The sequence below is a fragment of the Cavia porcellus genome, unplaced genomic scaffold, assembly GCF_034190915.1.
Source record: "Cavia porcellus strain 051 isolate PalLab524CR breed Dunkin Hartley unplaced genomic scaffold, mCavPor4.1 scaffold_2, whole genome shotgun sequence".
Classification (NCBI taxonomy): domain Eukaryota; kingdom Metazoa; phylum Chordata; class Mammalia; order Rodentia; family Caviidae; genus Cavia; species Cavia porcellus.
In genome coordinates, this window is record NW_026947485.1 from 88,307,874 (window position 1) to 88,326,433 (window position 18,560).

Genomic DNA, 18,560 nt, shown 5'->3' on the forward strand with positions numbered 1-18,560 from the left:
TTGTGTGCCTGTTTAAAATAAAGTTTTGTCTACATCTGTAAAATGTGACACTCAGTTTTATAAGGTGCTCACAATTCAGTGAAGGGAAAGTTTAACCAGTAGTATCAATCATGTCTATTCATCTTTGTTTTCTTCTGTTTGAACTTGTCATAGTTACCCAGAAAATACTGACTGAAATGATTTAAAAGAGAAATATGATGTAGAGCAAGGGAGATTCCATGAGATCTTTATGAGAATAATTTTATATTAATTTAATATATTCAGTTTGATTCTAAAGGGGATGTATAGTTGGAATCTGAGGTGCTGCACGTTCCTCAGAGTAAGGTGAAGTATTGAGCTGGTGATAGTGGTTACATGACTAAAAGATAAATATTTTTCATGGGGAAATTCTGCTCAAATATAGGATACAGTCAGTATAGGTGAACTGTGATCTTTCATTAAAGAGATTCCAGTACACCCTTTGAATTACCTTCAAACTCATTGATAGTTTTAGAGTTTTAAGAGCTGGGCCACTTTCCACACGTCTGAAAGAGATTCTACCTGTGAGATGTGAGAAAGATGTGGCTTACTTTAGATTGGCTGCCAGAAAGAGAAAAATGGAAAAGCAGCAGCTCAGGTATGGCTGATACTAGAAAGGGTTATGAATTTCATAATCATGGAAATTAAAAGGTGTGATCCAGAACAATATCCTTCTTTTAATTTTTTTTTTTCCTGAGTGTTTAGCTTTACTTTTTTCCTTATCTCGAGCAATCTGACAGGTGTGGTGGCACAGTCCTATAATCCTAGCGCAAGTTGAAGTTTCCTGGGCAATTTTGTGACTTAGCAGGACTCTGTCACAAAACAAAACAAAAGTGTGAAAGGAAGAAGCACTATACAACATTTAGGTCTGACAATGACATCACTGGTATAGATAATGGTACATTACTGGTACTGATTTGAGGTGGAAATTTATTTGTTGTGCTGACTTGAGAATCATGGCTTTTTCATATTTTTCTCTTGGGAAGGAGCCACTTATTTCTGGACCTGTTTTCCTTTTAAACTCATTGCTGAGCTGGTTGCAAACCAAGTCAACACTTAATTTTACTCACCAAAGGAGAACAAAGCATCTTTTAATAGAAGCAGCCTGATAAGTAGTGGAAGAGCACCGTTTTCAGAGGACTTGCCTCTGCTTATTCCTAACCTTCCATAGACCACTATTCATATTTTTCGGAGTCTTTCTTTTCTCATCTGCAAAATGGGGTTAATGGAGGATTTCATCTACAAAGTGTGGATGACAGAGATTAAAACAGATGACATAGGTACATTATTCTCAAAGTCCAAATGAGTTGAGTATTAACAATAATATGACTGTGTGGTTACAATCAAAACTTGGTTCCTTCTGCTGTCAGAAACGTCTCTGATAGATTTCACAGTTTTGTTCATACTGCCTGCTTCTTGGTGGGGCTTCAGCAACACTGCTGCAACTCGAGGTCGCATGGCTTCAATTTGTGTTGGGCTTCTTTTCTCAAGGGTTCAAACAGAAAGCAGAAAAGTACAAAGCAGAAATCTCAGCGCCGGCCATCAAATCTTGGAAAGTCCTCTAAGAGAAGATTGCCGCTGAGAAAGGAAAACAGCTTTTTTACTGGGCATCATTTCTGCTCTCCTGAAAAAAAAGCCCCGATGTTGCAATATTTTTCAAGGCATAATATTGTCCCAGATGGAAGAAGAAACACTGACAAGCAGAAAGGGAGATAATGTTGGGTTCCAGGAAGCATCGGGAAGGGATGGCGCGGGCCCTTCCGAGCCCGGGCTCTTTGTTGGGCACCGGGGAGTCGCGGTTCCTGAGCAGAGATGGCTCCCCTCGGAGCAGCCCCTCCGCTGGAGAGGCTCCCCTCCCTATCCTCGCGGAGCCCAAACGCGGTCGGCCCGTGGTGCCTTTAAGACTATTGCGTGCTGCACATGCTCAGCTCTTTGTGTGTAGTTGGAGTTTTTCTCTTTTAAGAAAAAAGGCAAGAAACAGGCAGCAGGATGGGGCGGTGAAAGGGGAAGCTTTAGCAAGCAAGCGCTGCACTTTTGCAGCTGGAGACCGCGGGCGCAATGGCTTTTCTGCGGAACCCGCGTAGCCCGACTCGATCTTTCATTTGTCGGGCTCCGCGTGGAGGGGGCGGGGACGAGTTCCCCGGCGCGGCGAGGGAAGGGCACCGCGGGCACGCGGGCCACACTTGGGGGACCAGCTTCCCTCCGCTCGCCCTCGCGTGGCGGGTGAGCGGAGGGAGTCCCAGGTCCCCGTCGGAGGCGGGGCGAGACCACGGCGCCAGGCCGCAGGGGGGACGCGGGGACACGCGCGAGGTTGCGGGGGCCGCCTTACTTGCGGCGAGCTCCAACGGCAGTCTGAGCGTCCGCTAAGGGCTTCAGAGAGAAAATGGCTGCTGGCCGGCCGCTGGGTGGCGAGCGTACGGCACTAGGCTGACCGCTCCTCCGCGGACCCCCCTCCCGCATTGGGCGCGCCCACATCGGGGGCTCCCGCTCGGCCCCGCCCCCTGGGCGCGCAGCGCTCAGAGCCCAGGCAGTTGGCGCGGGCGGAGGGTGAGGCGGAGCCGCGCGGGGCCCCCTCCTCCTCCCTGTCAGGTCCGCTCTCGAGCGCGGGGCTCTGCTGAGTGCGCCGCCCGCTCCGCTCCTGCGGTCCTGCTGGGGCGCCGCAGCAGCGGGGTCGGCCCACCGCGGACAAGGTCAGGAGTCTGGGCGGCGATGTCCGAGTGCGACCGGAGGCAGCGGCGCGGAGGCGACAGCCGTGGGGTTCTGTCCCTCCTGACCGGAGAGCGGGAGCGGGGCAGGCGCCGCTGAGGAGGAAGAGGAGGCGGAGGAGGAGACCAGAGGCGGCGGCGGCGAGCTTCTCGCCGGAGGAATCCTCTCAAGAGCGTCGCTGTCCGCTCCCGTCACGCAGCCCCGCCGGGCAGGGGCGCCGGGCGGGATGGAGCCGGGGGGCCAGGCCCGCACTGGCGCCCCTCAGCCGGCCGCCTCGGGGCTGTGGAGGGCTCGACCCGCGGGCGGCGGCGGCTGCGGAGGCTGCGGCGCCTGCTCTTCCTGGCTGTTGGACAGGAGCAGCTGGCTGCTGAGCTACGGCTTCCTCTACCTGGCGCTCTACGCGCAGGTGTCCCAGTCCAAGCCCTGCGAGAAGACCGGCTCCTGCTTCTCGGGCCGCTGCGTCAACTCCACCTGCCTCTGCGACCCGGGCTGGGTGGGGGACCAGTGCCAGCACTGCCAGGGCAGGTTCAAGTAAGTGCCTTCTCCGCCGGCCCCCGAACCTCAGCCCCGCCCCACGCGCGCCCGCGCCTCCTTGCGGCGGCCTCAGTGGCCCCCGCGTGAACGGGCCAGAGCGGGGGCATCACTGCGCCCCTCCAGCCGCGGACCCGGGGGCGCAGCCTCGGCCGGCGTGGAGAGAAGCCCTTGCAGACGTTCTAGATGCCGCAGCGACTTTCTCACTCAGTTAGGGTACCAAACACCATTTTGTCAGGACAGTATTTTAAAATTAGTAATGAATCAGTGTCACAAATACGTACGGACTCTGAAACAGTCAAAGACAGCAGTGTAAAGGTTCAAAGTTGAGGTTTACTAGAGCTCCCGCTGCCCCTTTCCTACTCCACTGTAGGTGACCACTGCCAACGTTTCAGGGCAGTAATCAGTGGTCATAGAAAGTAGGGTTTGTGATGGACTTACTATATGTAAAAGACTATTCCAAGCACTTTAGGTTAATTATCTCATTTGCTCCTCTCAAGAATTCTCTGACTTACTAGACTTACTAGAATATCGTATCTATGAGTGAAATTGAGGCACATCATTTCAAATTTGGCCAGTTTTACCCCGTAATGTTCGCTTTAGCCAATGTGCTATGTTCCATTTGCTAAAACAGTCTTGAATTGAAAATCACAAGGATTTTTGGTTAAGTTAAATAATAAAATAGTTGGACTATTTTTGGTGTGTAATAAAGACTGAGTTTTTCTAGTTAGTTAATTCATTATCAGCTCTTTTGTTGGAACATTTTGTTTTTTCTGAAGATGTGTTAAGGAATTTGCTTTCCCATAAGTAAAGCAACTTTCTTCTTATCGGTTGATGTTTGTTAGAGCCCTGACTGTTATAAAAACAAATGAGTGGTTGCGGGAAAGTAACAGATAAGTTAATTTAGGGTAGCCTTCTGTGTACTCGCATTTAAGTCATTAAGAAAGTCAGGTTCCAAGCCTTCTAGATACTTAACATTAAATTTATTGGCTGGTTTGTGGCTCTGAAATTACATTATTAAATTGCTAATATTTGTTGTCACAGTGACAGCAAAATTTAAGTGAAATGACTTGAGCTTTAACGCAAAGAATATGTTCACCTATTGTACAGTATTTTCGGATCATTTTCTTTGAGCTTTGAACACAGCATTTAAAAAACGTGTTTACTATTGCTGGTTAAAACACTGACCCTTAAAACTCAAAGTAGAAATATAAATTTTTAAAAGTCATTTAAAACTTTTAGGTAGTTCTTATTTAACTTAATTTACAACACGTTTTTGGATGTGAAATCAGAAAGTAAAGTTTTATGAAATGCATTAATGGCAGTAGTTTGTTTCCAGGAGTCATACTTTCACAAGTTAGCATAATACCATAGTTTCAAACTACATTTAACCTTTTTTTGTGAGACGTTCTAACTAAAAGTTTAAAGAGTGAAGAGGAGAGGAAAAAAATGTTACTTGTGCCCTGTTAGTAGCCTTATTTATTACATAAATGTTCCTAAACTTTGTGACACTAGCAGTCATTTAAAGGGCAGTTAAGAGCATCTTTTTTCTTTTTTTCCATTTAAATACGAAGATTGGTTGACTCATGCCGTTTAGGTATGTTGGTCTTTCTTCAGGTGAATTTGCTAGATTTTATTTAAAAGCACATAAATTACTGCTGTTCTGAAAGCTTCTACTGTATCTTCCTTTTACAACAGGGGTTGAACTTGTTAAATTAGCTGATCAGCAGCCTGTGACCTTACTGGCAGATGTTGTCCCAGTTAGTAAGAGAGATTGCAGATCAAGTTAAAAGCAACCTAAATGTACTCAGAGATGGTGTTCTTAAATACACTGTTAAACAAAAGGAGAATAGGTTTTAATGTAGATTTAGTTAAATAACAAACCTTGAATGAATACATTATTTCCTTGGGAAAAAATGTTACTTGTACCTTATTGGTAGCCTTATTCACATAAGTGTTCCTAAACTTTGGCTATGACAATAGCTATCTTATTTACCAGTAAGGGCAGTTTTGAATATTTTTTTTTATAAATAGGAAAATTGGTTGATTCATATGCAATTTAGGGATGCTGGTCTTTGTTTAGATGAATTGGCTACATTTTATTTAAAAAGATATGAATTACTGCTGTTCTGAAAGCTCAGACAGTATCTCTTTTTTATAGCAGGGAAACTTGATAAACAGCTGGGCCAGCAGCCTGCATCCTCACTAGCAGATGTTGTCCCAGTTAGTAAGAGAGATTGCAGATCAAGTTAGAAGTAACCTTAATCTAAACAATATTCAGAAATGGTATTCATAAATATATTGTTGAGTAAAAGGAGAATAAACTTTAATGTAGATATAGTTAAATTACAAACTCTGAATGAAGACATTATTTCCTTGGATTTTTTTAATGGTTCATTGCATTCTGCTGGTAAATGCTTTTTTTCATTTCTCTGTGAAATATAAACTGTTAATTAGAATAAATACAGCTGAAACAATCAGAAAATACAGTGCCAATTTGAACTACTATATAAGGAAGGATACGGTAGGCTCCAAATAATAACTGAGTAGTTTAGTCTAGGAAACATTACTATAATTCATCTGAATGAGCAGGCATGGTGGTGTATGCCTATAATTTCAAAACTTGGGAGACAGAAAGAAGAGGATCATTCCAAGTTCAAGGACAGCCCCAACTACAAAGCAAGACTCAGCAAGAACCCTGATGGATTAAATGTGTTTCTTTTTTTTTTTTTTCAATCTTTTTACCGGTACGAGGGATTGAACTCATGACCGCCTGCTTGCAAGGCAGGTGCTTATGCCGCTGAGCTAAATCCCCAGCCCCAAATGTGTTTCTTGTATACAGCATACTGTTGGATTTTGCTTCTTGATCCATTCTGCCAGTCTGTGTCTTCTTGCTGGGGAATTGAAACTGTTCACATTGAGAGTTATTACTGATAGATACTGACTTATTCCTGATGTTGCCTTATTTTCCTGTTGTTGGTTGACTGACTTTTCCTTGTACTTACTGCTTAACTTACCTAGTATATTCATTCTATTAGACCTTTTGTGATTGTTAATTTCATTGTCTCTTCCTAGGATATCCTTTGAAACTTTTTATAATGCTGGTGGTGGTCAAGAATTTCTTAAAATGCTTTTTATTGTGAAAATATCTTACATCTCTGTGGGGTCCGAGGTTCCTGCTCCAGGTGCTACCTATGGGAAACAACTCATTCCTCTGAACTTTTCCCACCTAGTATACTACCTAGCCCTGCACTAGTTAGTTTGTTCCCCTGACCTGCGGGTGAACAAGGTTAAATGACAAAGCAGACACCCTTAGTTCAATATATAGGCAGCTAGGAGCTTTTGCCTCTGGGCAGAGGAGCCCTGAGTTTCTGGCTTGACCTCTTATTCACTCAAACATGGGTACAGTAATTAAAGCAACACAGGCTCATCTGTCTTCCAGTATTAATTTAGTACATGCCCAGGTCAATAACCTAATCTCAGCTATATAAACTTATCCTAGAACCTGCAACACACTGTTATCCCTGTGTGATGCCTTTCTCCTTCGCGCTCACAGGGGAGGCCATTTAGGTCTTAACTTTGCTTAACTGGTCTCCCACATATTTCCATCAATTTTGAAAGATGCTTTTGGAGGTTATATCAGCCTGGGTTGCACATTTTTTTTTTTTTTTTTATGGCTTGAAACACTTAATTCCAAACTTTCCTGACCTTGAAGGTTTGTATTCAGAAGTCTCATGTAATTCTAATGGGTTTACCTTTATAAGTGATTTATTGGTTTACTCTAACTGCTTTTAAGATTCTGTTCTTGTGTTGGACTTTCTGGATATTGACTATGATGTGTTGTAGAGAGTTTCTGTTTTAATCATGGCTATTTGAGGTTCTATATACCTCACTTACCTGTATGATAAGATCTTTTTTCTTTTACTTGGAAAGTTTTCTGCTTATTTTAGTAAGCAGGTTTTTTGAAAATGGCATTTATGCTTTTAAACAATTTTTCACTAACTCCAGCTAACTTTTAAATTAACTTTCTTTGCATTATTTAGAATCCATTGGGATGCATTTTACATGCTCTCTTATTTTATTAAGATTTCTGTCATTAATTTGTTACCAGCAACAGATGTCTTCTAGTTCTGACACTTTGCCCTCATATTGGTCACTTCTGCTGCCTATACTTTTGGTAGAATTTTTAGTTTCCTGAATTTGCATTTGCAGCCTTTTTATGGACTCTAATTCTTTTCTATATTGGTCATGCATATTTTGCATTGCTTTGTTTATCCCTGCTAGCTTTTTATTAATATCTTATTTTGTCCAATACCTTATTATTTATATCTTCTGTGAGGTTACTGATGTCTCATTGATCTGTTTCATTATATCCCTAAATATCATTTTGAATAATTAGGATGTGTGGCTTTTGGTTTCTTCCTCCTCGAAGCTCCTTGGATCAACTTTGGCAGAATTAGGAGTTTTAAGAGACATTTTTTGACTTTCTCTATTTAGAATTTTTTTTTTTAATTTAGGCTTGTGGGTTGATTGTAGTGGAAAGCTTTGTTTGTAATATGGGGATCTCTTTAGTTAGTGACTACCTTTCTGTGTGGTCCTCTGGCTGTGACCTACTGTTGGCTTTTGTCTGTCACTGGATCCAACCAGTTTTGTTTACTTGGGTTGGGAGAGTACATCTATTTGTCTCAGTTCTGCAGGAATGGAAGACAAAATTGTTAATGATCACAAGACAATCCAGTACTGATATGTTAAAACTAACTAATGACGACAGATAAATCAGCATCGATTATAGCATCAAAAATAAAATGAGTACTGAGAAACCTTCAGGACCAATAATATATCATCCTTATCCATAGACAAGACATACATAGTTACAATATGAACACTGAGACAGATCAAGGTTACACTAAAAAGAACAGGGTTACTTCTCCTAACAGTATTCAATGGCAGTAGCATAAAGTTAACTACATATCTAGAGATTCATAAAGTTTAGGAATTATGCTAGTTGAGGCAGAGGGGATAAGGAACCACAGAAAGAAGAAAGCAAAATTTGGGAATTTAGTCAGTGGGATTTGAGCAGGAAGAAAGAAAAATGAGGTTTCTATTGAGTAAAAGGAAACTAATGTGAGAGAACATATGTAGGAGGGAACAAAGAAGAAAAAAGGAAACGGCAAAATACAAGAGATAAAATTAAGATAAAAAGGAAAAAATGTTGAAAGAGAAAAGAAAAAGGAGAATGATAATAAAAGAGGAAAAAAGGGAGAGAGTACCCTGAATCCTCCCAAAACCTAATAAAACAAGAATAAGAGAATAGTAAAATGAAAGTGATGGGTGATACAGTCAAAGAAAAGTTTCCTTTTTTTTTTTTCTTAGTTGCTGTTGTTTGTTTTCTGAAGCAGGTCTCTCTAGTAACTGACCTTGAGCTTATTAAATAGCCCATACTGGCCTCAAATCTGCAGTAGTGCTCCTGCCTCCTCCGCCTCTAATCCTGGGATTATAGGCATGTATCACAATGCCCAGCTCCTGTGTTTTGAATGAGTGATTTTTTTCCAAGATCTGCAGTGTTGGGATCTTGTCAATCACAGTGTTTTCTGGCAAGCTTTTGGGCCATGGGATTCCAAGGTGCCCTCTCTGCACCAGAGGTCCCTCAATCTGTTCATCCGTGATTGTTGTTACTGTCCAAGCCAAGGTATGTCCTTGTTCCCATTGGTAGGTGACAAATACAGTCAGCCCTCTGGTCTATGCTGGATTTATTTAATGGTGAAACGGGTTCAAATGGACTTTTGGAGTTAATGTCAATGGCACACAGGATCTGGTTGCTCCCTTTTCTCTCTGGGCAATATTCTCTTCTAGGATCAGTTCAGTTGAACAGTCCTCAGTTCTGCTGCCCTGTACCAAGCAGAAGCAGTATATATCGCCAGTTTAGGGGTGGTGGATGGTTTCATTTTTGCATGGAGGAAGAGCACATTTTGAGCAGGCCTAATTACTCAAGGTGGGCAGGGACACTGTCCAGCATGGACCTGCTTGCTCACGTGCTGGGGTACCTTATGTCTAGCATAAGCATGCTTGCTTAGGTTGGGGGGGAGGACCATATATCCATTATAGGCCTGCTTGCTCATATTGGAGAGGAGGAGGACACCACCTGTCAGAGGAGGAGTACTGCTCATCTGGTGTCTGTTTCCTTTTAAACCTGTTGGGAACTTTCATGTAGAAGTCTGGATATTTACTTTTCTTTTCTCTTGGAGAAACATCTAAAAGTGCGGAAAGCTGAATGAGATGGTTATGATTATCTTTTTAAAGAAAGTGATATACTTTCCCAAAGTAGTTATATTATTCATGTTTCCATAAGCAGCATATGACTGTTCTGATTATTTCACATCCTCACCAATACTTGGTGTGGTTAGTTTTTAAAATTTTAATGATTCTAATAGATGAATGGTGTATCACTTGGTTTTAATTTGCATCTCTCTGATGACTAATGATATTGCATATTTTGTCATTTGCTTACTTGTCATCTGTATATCTTGTTTAGTGTCATGTATTCAAATGTTTTATATTAAAATTTTTTTCTTATTATTGATTTTTATGAGTCCTTCACCTATTTTGGTATCTTAACATTCTGAAATATTTTACCAGGTGGAGGCTGTCTTCATTCTTTTAACAGTGTTTTTCGAAGAACAAAAGTTTTAAATTTGACCAGTTTTTGTGTCCGAGAAATGCTGGTTTTGTAAAATGAGTTGATACCCTCCTGAATATTTGCTGGAAGTTTGTGTAAATTTATAATTACTTCTTCATCATATGTTTGGTGCAATTTACTACTGAAGCCCTCTAGGCAATGTATATATGTATACATTTTTTAAAACTTTAAAACTTATTGGCCAGAATACTTTGTGTCTTAGAAAATATTCCTTGTATATTTGAAAAGAATGTGTTTCTTTTTGATGGGTGGAATGTTACATAATTTCACTTAGGTCAGTTAATAGTTTTGTTTAAGTGTTGTGAAATGTTTCTGATCTTCTGTTTTGTGAATTTCTGAGAGAAAGGTATTAAAATCTTTCATTGTAGTTTTGTATTTACCTATTTTCCCTTGTAAATGTATCTGGTTTTGCTTCATGTACTTTGAAGCTCTATTTTTAGAGGCATAACATTTTCATTAATTTCCTCTTGATAGATTGACTGATGTGGTATTATGTAATATTTTCCTTCCATTGATGTATTTGTAGCTTTGCCGAAAATTAATAGAGTATCTCTTTATATCTGTTCTCTTCCATTGATCCATACATGGTCTTTTGTGAATTTCCTTTACCTTTATTAACTCTAGAGTAAAATCGCAGAAGTTAAATGAGATTCTTCTACTTTACTCTTATTTTTGAATATTTGTTTGATTGTTATAGTGTATTTGTTTTCTATATAAATTTTAGACTCATTTTGACAATTTATGAAAAAGTTATCTTGCTGGAAGTTTTATTGTAAATGTCTTGATTCAGTAGATCTTTCGGGGAAGAATTGAAAATATTGAATTTTCTAGTCCATCAGTGCCTATATTTCATCACTTAGACTTTCATTTACTTGTGTTTTCTCCTTTTCTCGTTTCAACCTCTCTTCGCCTCCTTATTTACAAAAGCTTTCTTTCTATTTTTTCTTCTATTCTCCTTTATTCCTTTTCCCTTATTTCCTTTCCCTTTCTTCTCATTAGTTCCCTATTTCACATTATCTAGTATACATTTTGGTCCTTAAACTTTTAGTTTCTCAAACCAGAGAAATCATGAGATATTTGAACACGTGTGTATGATTTATTTCACTTAAGAGTATGGTCTCAAGGTCAACCCATTTAGCTAGAAATGTCTCAAGTTTATCCTTTGTTATGGGAGATATTCCACTGTATAAAAATGTACATCATTATCCACTCATCAGTGGATGTGCATTTGGGTTATTTCCAAAATTTACTTATTATAAATTGTACTGCTATAAACATGGGTATGCATATGTCACTGTGGAATGATGCTTTTAAATTTTTTGGGAAGATACTAAGAAGGCCAACAGCTGGATCAAATGGAACTTGTAATTTTAGTTTTTTAAAGGACTCTTCACGCTGATTTCCACAGTGGTTACACCAGTCTATACTGCCACCAACAGTGGAAAAGGGTTCCTTTTCCCCTTAGTCCCACCAGCATTTATTACTGGTTGATTTCATGTTAATAGCTGTTTTTTTGTTTAGTGAGATGGAATCTTGGCATTAATTTTCTCTTGAATGGCCAGTGATGTTAAGCACTTTTTCATATATTTATTTGCCATTTCTACTTCATCTGAGAAGTGTTTATTCATTTCAGATGCCCATTTTTTGACTGGGTCCTTAATCTTGGTGGTGGTGGGGGGCCTGGATTCTTTATATATCCTAGATATTAGTCTTTTTCCTGAGGAATGACTGACAAAAAATTTTTCCCTTACTGTGGTCATTTCTTTTGTTGTACAAAAGCATTTTAATTACATGAGATCCCAATTGTTCATCTTTTGTGATATTTCCTGTGTGATTGGGATTTTGTTCATAAAGTCTTTGCCTATACCTATTTCCTCAAGAGTTCTATGTATTTTGTCATCCAGCAGATTTAGTGTTTCTGTTTTAATATTTAGATGTTTGATCCATTTTGATTTTAATATAGTCAATGGTGAAAGATATAGGTTAATCTTGGGCATGTGGAAAGCCAGTTTTTTTCCAGCATCATTTATTAAAGAGGCTATCTTCCTTCCAGTGAAGGTGTTTGGCCCCTCTGTCAAAAATAAGATAGCAGAGTATGTTTGGGGTTGTTTCTGCATTTTCTAATTTATTCCATTGATTCTTGAGTCTGTTTGTTTGCCAGTGCATGCTGGTTTTTATCACAGTAGCTGTAATACAATTTCAAGTCAGGGATTGTGATGTCCCCCACCTTACCCTTGTTGCACAGAGCTGCTTTTGTTATTCTAGGTCTCTTCTACTTCCAAATGAATTTTAGGATTACTGTTTTCTAATTCTGTGAGGTTTGCTATTAGTGTTTTGATTAGGGTTGCTTTAAATCTATGTAAAAATATATCTTACTTTTTTCTTTTCCTCTCCCCCTCTCTGTCCTTTCTGGAAGATATCTAGAAGGGGACTAGCTGGGCTAAATGTGACTTCTAATGTTAAGTTTTTGAGAAATTTCAATATTGATTTCCACAGTGATTGTATTATTTACCTTCCCACCAACAATGTAGAAGGAATCTTTCTTTTCTCCAGCCTCCTTGGCATTTGTTATTATTTGATTTCTTGGTGATAGCCATTTTTCTCTGGATGAGATGAATGTCAGTGTTGTTTTAATTTACATTTCTGTAATGGCTAGAGATGTTGAATATTTTTTCATTTATTTATTGGTCATTTGTACTTCTTTGGACAAGTGCCTATTCATTTGATTGCCCATTTTTTAATTAGATACTCAGTTTTTTGAGGGAAGCTCTTATTTTTTTTAAGTCCTTTATAAAAAATTCTAGGCATTAGTCCTCTGTCTGAGTAGATGGCAATTTTTTTCTCATTCTGTAAATTATTTCTTCACCCTGTTGGTTGTTCCTTAGTTGTGTAGAAACTCTTAGTTTGATATACAGTGGTACCTTGGCTCACAAATACTTTTGTTTGTGAACAGTTTGGCTCACAAACAAAAGCTTTTGGCAAAATTTTGTTTTTGTGTGTAGAATTTACATTGTGTGACAGACACAGTTGTGACCATCTTTCCCACATAAACACAAATGTGATCATCTTTTCCAAAATATGGAACAAATTAATTATGAACTAAGGAACCACTGTAAGCTCATTTGTTCATTTTTGATGTTATTTCTTATGCAACTGGAGTTCTGTTCAGAAAATCTTTGCCTATGTTTTCCAGAGCTTTGCCTGTTTTATCTTCCATCAGGTTTTTAATGCTTTAATATTTAGATCTCTGATCCATTTTTATTTCATTTTAGTACATGTTAAGATACATGAATCTAGATTCCATCTTTTGCATGTGTACAGACGGTTTTCCCAGCACCCTCTGTTAAAGAGACTGTCTCTACTCTAGTGTATGTTTTTGGCCCTTTCCTCAAAGATTAAATGGTTGAATGTATTTGGGCTTGTTTTTGGAACTTCTGTTCTATTCCATTGATTCTCATAACTGTTTTTGTGCTGGTACCATGCTGTTTGGATCACTGTGGTTTTATAATATCACTTCAAGTCCAGGATTATGATGCCCACCTACATTGCTCTTTGTACCCAGGATTGCTTTTGTGCTTCTGGGTCTCTTGCAATTCTATATGAATTTTAGGATTTTTAACTAGTTTTATGAAGAATGTCATTGGTATTTTTATTGAGATTGTGTTAAGTTCATTTATTCTGCAAGTTGTATTGGCATTACTTTGATTCTAAGAACTGTGTAATTTCTTCTTCAATTTCTTCTGTGACCCACTGATTATTCAAATGTATTGTTTAATCTCCACATTTTTACACAATTTCTTTTGCCATTGATTTATAGTTTCTTTGTATTATAATCTGATAATTTTAGTTCTTTTCTTAAATCCAAGCATGCTTTATGGGCTACTATGTGGTCTGTTTTAGAGAAATGTCTGTGTCTTACTGAGAAGAATGTGTATTCTATTGTTACGTGAAGTTCTAGGTGTCTGTTAAATGTATTTGTTTGAAGATGTGGTTAAATTCTGGTATCTAATTTTTTTGTATGTGTGTAGTTGATCTATCTTTGATAGTGGGGTATTGAGGTGCCTCACTAAAATCGTGTTAACATTTATATGCTTTTTATATATGTCCCTTAGTGTATGTGTGTCCTAAGTACACTGGTATTTGGTGCCTATATATTTATAGTTGCTATTTCTTTGTGTTAGATGTTCTCTTAACCAATATGTAGTGATCTTTTTTGCTTTTTCTGATCAGTTTTGGCTTAGAGGATAACCATTCCTGCTTGTTGTCACCTTCCTTTGCATGGAATATTTCTTTTATCCTTCAGTTTTTTAGTCTGTGAATTTTTCTTTCTTTCTTTCTTTCTGTTACCAAGCATCGAACTCATGACCTCACGCTTGCCAAGCAAGCACTTAAGCCATTGGGCTAAATCCCCAGCCAATACTTTTTTTGATAAAACATTTTTCTTGTATTTGGCCTGCCCTTGAGTTGTATTGTTTGATCAAATCTACCAATTGTTGTCTTTTGGTTAGGGTGCTTAGAGCATTTACATTGAGAATTATTACCAAAAGGTATTAATTTACTCCTGTCATTGTATTATTTTCCTGTTACTAATTCCTTTTTCCCCCTTTCTGTTTCACTGCTCACCATCCCTGTTGCATTCATTTCATTAAAAAATTTGGGATTGTTGGTTTTGTTATTTTTTTCTAGGATATCCTTGAGAATGTTTTGGAGTGCAGGTTTGGTGGTCATGCATTTCTTAAGGTGATCTTTATCATGAAATGCCTTATTTCTCCAACAATTTTGGAAGATAGTTCAGCAGGATATAGTAGTTTGGATTGGAGGTTTTTTAAAAAGGAGTTGAAAACAGTTCATTCTGAAGCCTTTTGGCCTTTAAGGTTTCTGTTGAGAAATTTATTGTAGTTCTAGTCAGTTAACCTTTATAGTGATTTGTTGCCTTCTCTAACAGATTTTAAGATTCTGTGCTTGTGTTGGACTTCTGGAATTTTGACTATACTGTGTCATAAGAAAGTTTTTTCAATCACATCTATTTGGATATGCCTCGTTTACCTGTATGCTAAATTCTTTCCTCATACAGGGAAAGTTTTCTGCTGTGATGTCTGTAAGCAGGTTTCTAACGCCATTCATGCTATCTCCTGATTTTTTTTTTTTAACTAATTCGAGTTCATTTTTAGGTTGGTCTTTGTTGCATCCTCTCGTAGTTTGTTGGATCTGTTTTCTATGACCTACTGTTTTAAAGCTATCTCTAACTATATAGTCACCTGTATGAGTCCTATATTCTGGTTCTGACACTGCCCTCACATTGGTTACTTGTGTTTCTCATACTTAAAGTAGGATTGTTTTTATATTCTGAGTGTCTGGTGCCTTTTTATGTGCTCTACTTCTGTGTTATATTTGTCATTTATGTTTTGTGTTATTTTGTATAGCTGAGCTAGCTTTTTATTTGTGTTTCATGTAACCTTACAGATAATTTTGTTTTTTAAGTCTATTATCTGTTCATTTGTATCATCTTGGGAACCTTAGTGTGTGTGTGTGTGTGTTTTCTGTCTTATCACTTTGTATAATTTAGTTGTTTGGCTGTTGATTTCCTACCCAGCAATTTCCTATGGATTAGCTATGGAGAAGTTAGGACTTTTTGGAGGTATTTTGTCCCCTTATTTTCTCATATTTGTGTGTGTGTGTGTGTGTGTGTGTGTGTGTATGTGTTTGTGTGTATGCACACAAGTGTGCTGAGGTTTGATAAAAATGGAAAGATTTTGTTGCTGGTATGGAGAACTCCTTAGTGTCTACTTTCCATTTATGTGCTCTGGGTATTCCTCTGTTCTAAGATCTGACCAAATCTGTTATTTAGAGAAGGATGGGAAAGTGTACGTGAATATACAGTGTATTTAGACCGTGCCTACAAGAGCTTGTAGGACTGAGTCAAGGTTCCCTAAAAGACTGCCAATGCTGTGAATCAGATTTAATGCAGAACACAGAAATTTACAAAATTGGCTTCCAGTGGCCATCCATAGAATCAAATGTAGAAGAATGCAAAAGATCTGTCCATGTGTTAGAGATCTATAGGATCCAGCAGAAGGCTTGGAGTCCATGGCAGTGTCCGCACAAGTCTGCGTCAGAAGGTTGAAGCATCTGCAATGGAAGACCAAGGTCTGCCCTGGGAGGTTGAAGGACTTGTGCTAGAAGCTAAGGAGTCTATTCCAGCAAGTCAAAAAGCCCGTGGTGGAAGGTGAAGAGTGAGGAGACATGCCCACAGCAAAAGAGAGGACTGAAGCTCCTCTGTAAAGAACAGCAGCCATACTTGGCGATGGCAAGGAATGGAGCTTCTCTGAAAACAGCTGAAGCTTCTCTGTGGATATCAGCTGCAACCAAGTTCTTCCAAGGAAAATTCACTGAAATCCTTTCATTTCATTCCTCTTTTTATACTATCTGACAACAGACTTCCGTAAAGTGAGTTTTACACACCCAGAAAAATGTTAATTCAATTCACTGGGCATTCCCACTCCAATTGACAGTTAGTTAAATACCACAGTCAGTAATGTTGATGACACAAAAACCAAGCAGATATTTGCATACAGAAAAAAACAGTTAAAAGCAACAACTATGTCATCACTGGCAATAGAAGAGAAATCAGCGAGAATAGTAAAATCAAGGACAAACTGGATATCGACATACAAGAATCAATAAAAGCTGCACTGTACTACTTAACAGTGGAATCCTGCAATAACAAAACCAAACTGAATATTGATGTACAATAAATATCTATTAAGTGCAGCTAAACTACATTAATAATAGAATTCAACAGTAATAACAGAGTCAACTAAATGCTTAAGTATTAATAAACCTTAATAAAAATAGAAGGACTGGGAAGGGGAAAACAAAAGTAGTATAGTTTGAAAAATAAAGGTAAGAAGAGGGAGAATTGAGGTAAAGGATTCAGTTAAAGACGAAAACTTAATATAATCAGATAAAAGTAACAGTGAAGATCAAAGCAGAAAACAAGGACCAAAAAATAGACAGAAAATGAAATAAAAAAAATCAGTCCTTTCAAAACCAAGGAATAAAAGAGAAATGAGTCCTAAAATTTCCTCAGTATGACTGAACAAGTAGTTTCTTTTCGTGGTCTGCAGATTGGAATCCACCTGATTTAGGAAAGGGATACTGAGTTCCTGTTAAACCCTATTTTGTTTCCAGACTCACATTTTTGTGTTCACATGCTGAGACCTACCCTACCTTTCCAGCTTGGCATGGTCATGGTACCTGTGTTAGGTCTGTGTTCAATCCAGGTCTTCCAGTTTTCATGTCCCTCTTTGTGTCCCAAGTCACCACTTTGCCCTTCTACTAGCTTCATTGCTTTTAGGTTTGTGAGGTGTCCCTCCACTTTTTTTTTCACAAATACCTGTGTCTTTACACCTCAGGGTGTGGCAACTTTCCAAGCTGAGACATTATTCCTAATCATGCTGGCAGGTGGGGGAAGCAAGTAGACCGTTAAGCTCTGTGATGGATGTAGACTGTGGAGCAGAGGGTGTCAGTCAGTTTCTGGATTTAATGCCAGTGATTTTGGACCTAGCTGCTCTCCCCTAAAAAACCACGTGCAACCGTCCTGGCTTCTACTGCAGATGGCAAGTCTCGTGTCATTCCTTGCCTGAGCTTGAATGTCTCTGGGAGGGTTTATGGTTAGCCTGAATCATTTCTATGACTGCCTCTGGTTGTCTCCCGCCTAGATGCTGATGTAGGGCGACTGCAGGAAACCTGAAATATAGTTGTTCTGTGGCTTCTGATTTCCAGAATAACTCAGTCTTAAACAAGTAATCCTTTTCCAAAATGGCTTCTGTTTAATCACTCTCAAATACAGTGACACTTCAGTAGATTTCTTCTCCAGTTCTAGCTTGCCATGCAGAAGAGTAACAGCCTATAAAATTTTTACAGTTTATAATAACAGTGTGGTTTTGTGGGCGCTAATACTGCCCCCTTGTCTGTGGTTTCTGTCTGTCTCTGGGTTTACCTTGTGTTTAGGGAGACAATTCCTCCTTCCTGGGAGGTTAGTGGTCCAGACTGCTTCCTTTTTTTCTGTGTGTTGTCTTTCTACTTTCTTTATAATTTTTAGTTTTCCTTTTGACTCTTCCTCAATTCCTGGAGATCTGCTTCTTTTTTTTTTTTCACTAAATTGTTGTGTCTCAATTCCATGTCCTTGAGAGGCTCCATTTGCTGATGCTCTTTAATCCACCATTTTTAATTAAAAAATATGTAGCATTTCTATACACAACAACAAACTCCCTGAAAAAGAGACTAGAAAAAAATTGTTTTAGTTATATACTTAGTCTTTTTAAAAAAATTTTATTTAAAGAGAAAAAAAAGCAGAGAAAGTGTACAAGTTATACAGATTTACAGAAAAAAATAAACAGTAGGAAATCACTAGTTAATGGATTACATATTGTCATCTTAGAAATAATTGTTCAAGTTACAAAATTAAAGCTTATAAAGTGGACATTCCAACAGTGAGACTGCAAACAGTTCTGTTCAATGATCCAACAAAACTCAGTAATATCATTATCTATATTATACACTTAAATATACATGCAGTTATATTGTTTAGAGCACTTTCTTTTCC

At 38.9% G+C, this 18,560-nt stretch overlaps 1 protein-coding gene across 10 annotated transcripts in view; it reads left to right on the top strand.

The window, feature by feature from the left end:
* The first annotated feature begins 2,578 nt into the window (after positions 1 to 2,578).
* Positions 2,579 to 18,560, top strand: part of Atrnl1 (attractin like 1) — an 833,524-nt gene continuing 817,542 nt past the window's right edge. For 4 of the 10 annotated variants that reach the window (XM_063244802.1, XM_063244805.1, XM_063244806.1 and 1 more), the window contains exon 1: positions 2,583 to 3,255. In XM_063244802.1, coding sequence (XP_063100872.1) covers positions 2,951 to 3,255 — 305 coding nt within the window. In that variant the 5' untranslated portion in view covers positions 2,583 to 2,950. Of the gene's footprint in view, positions 3,256 to 18,560 lie in introns of all 10 variants that reach the window. The other 6 variants (XM_063244801.1, XM_063244808.1, XR_010046243.1 and 3 more) reach the window with 4 other exon arrangements.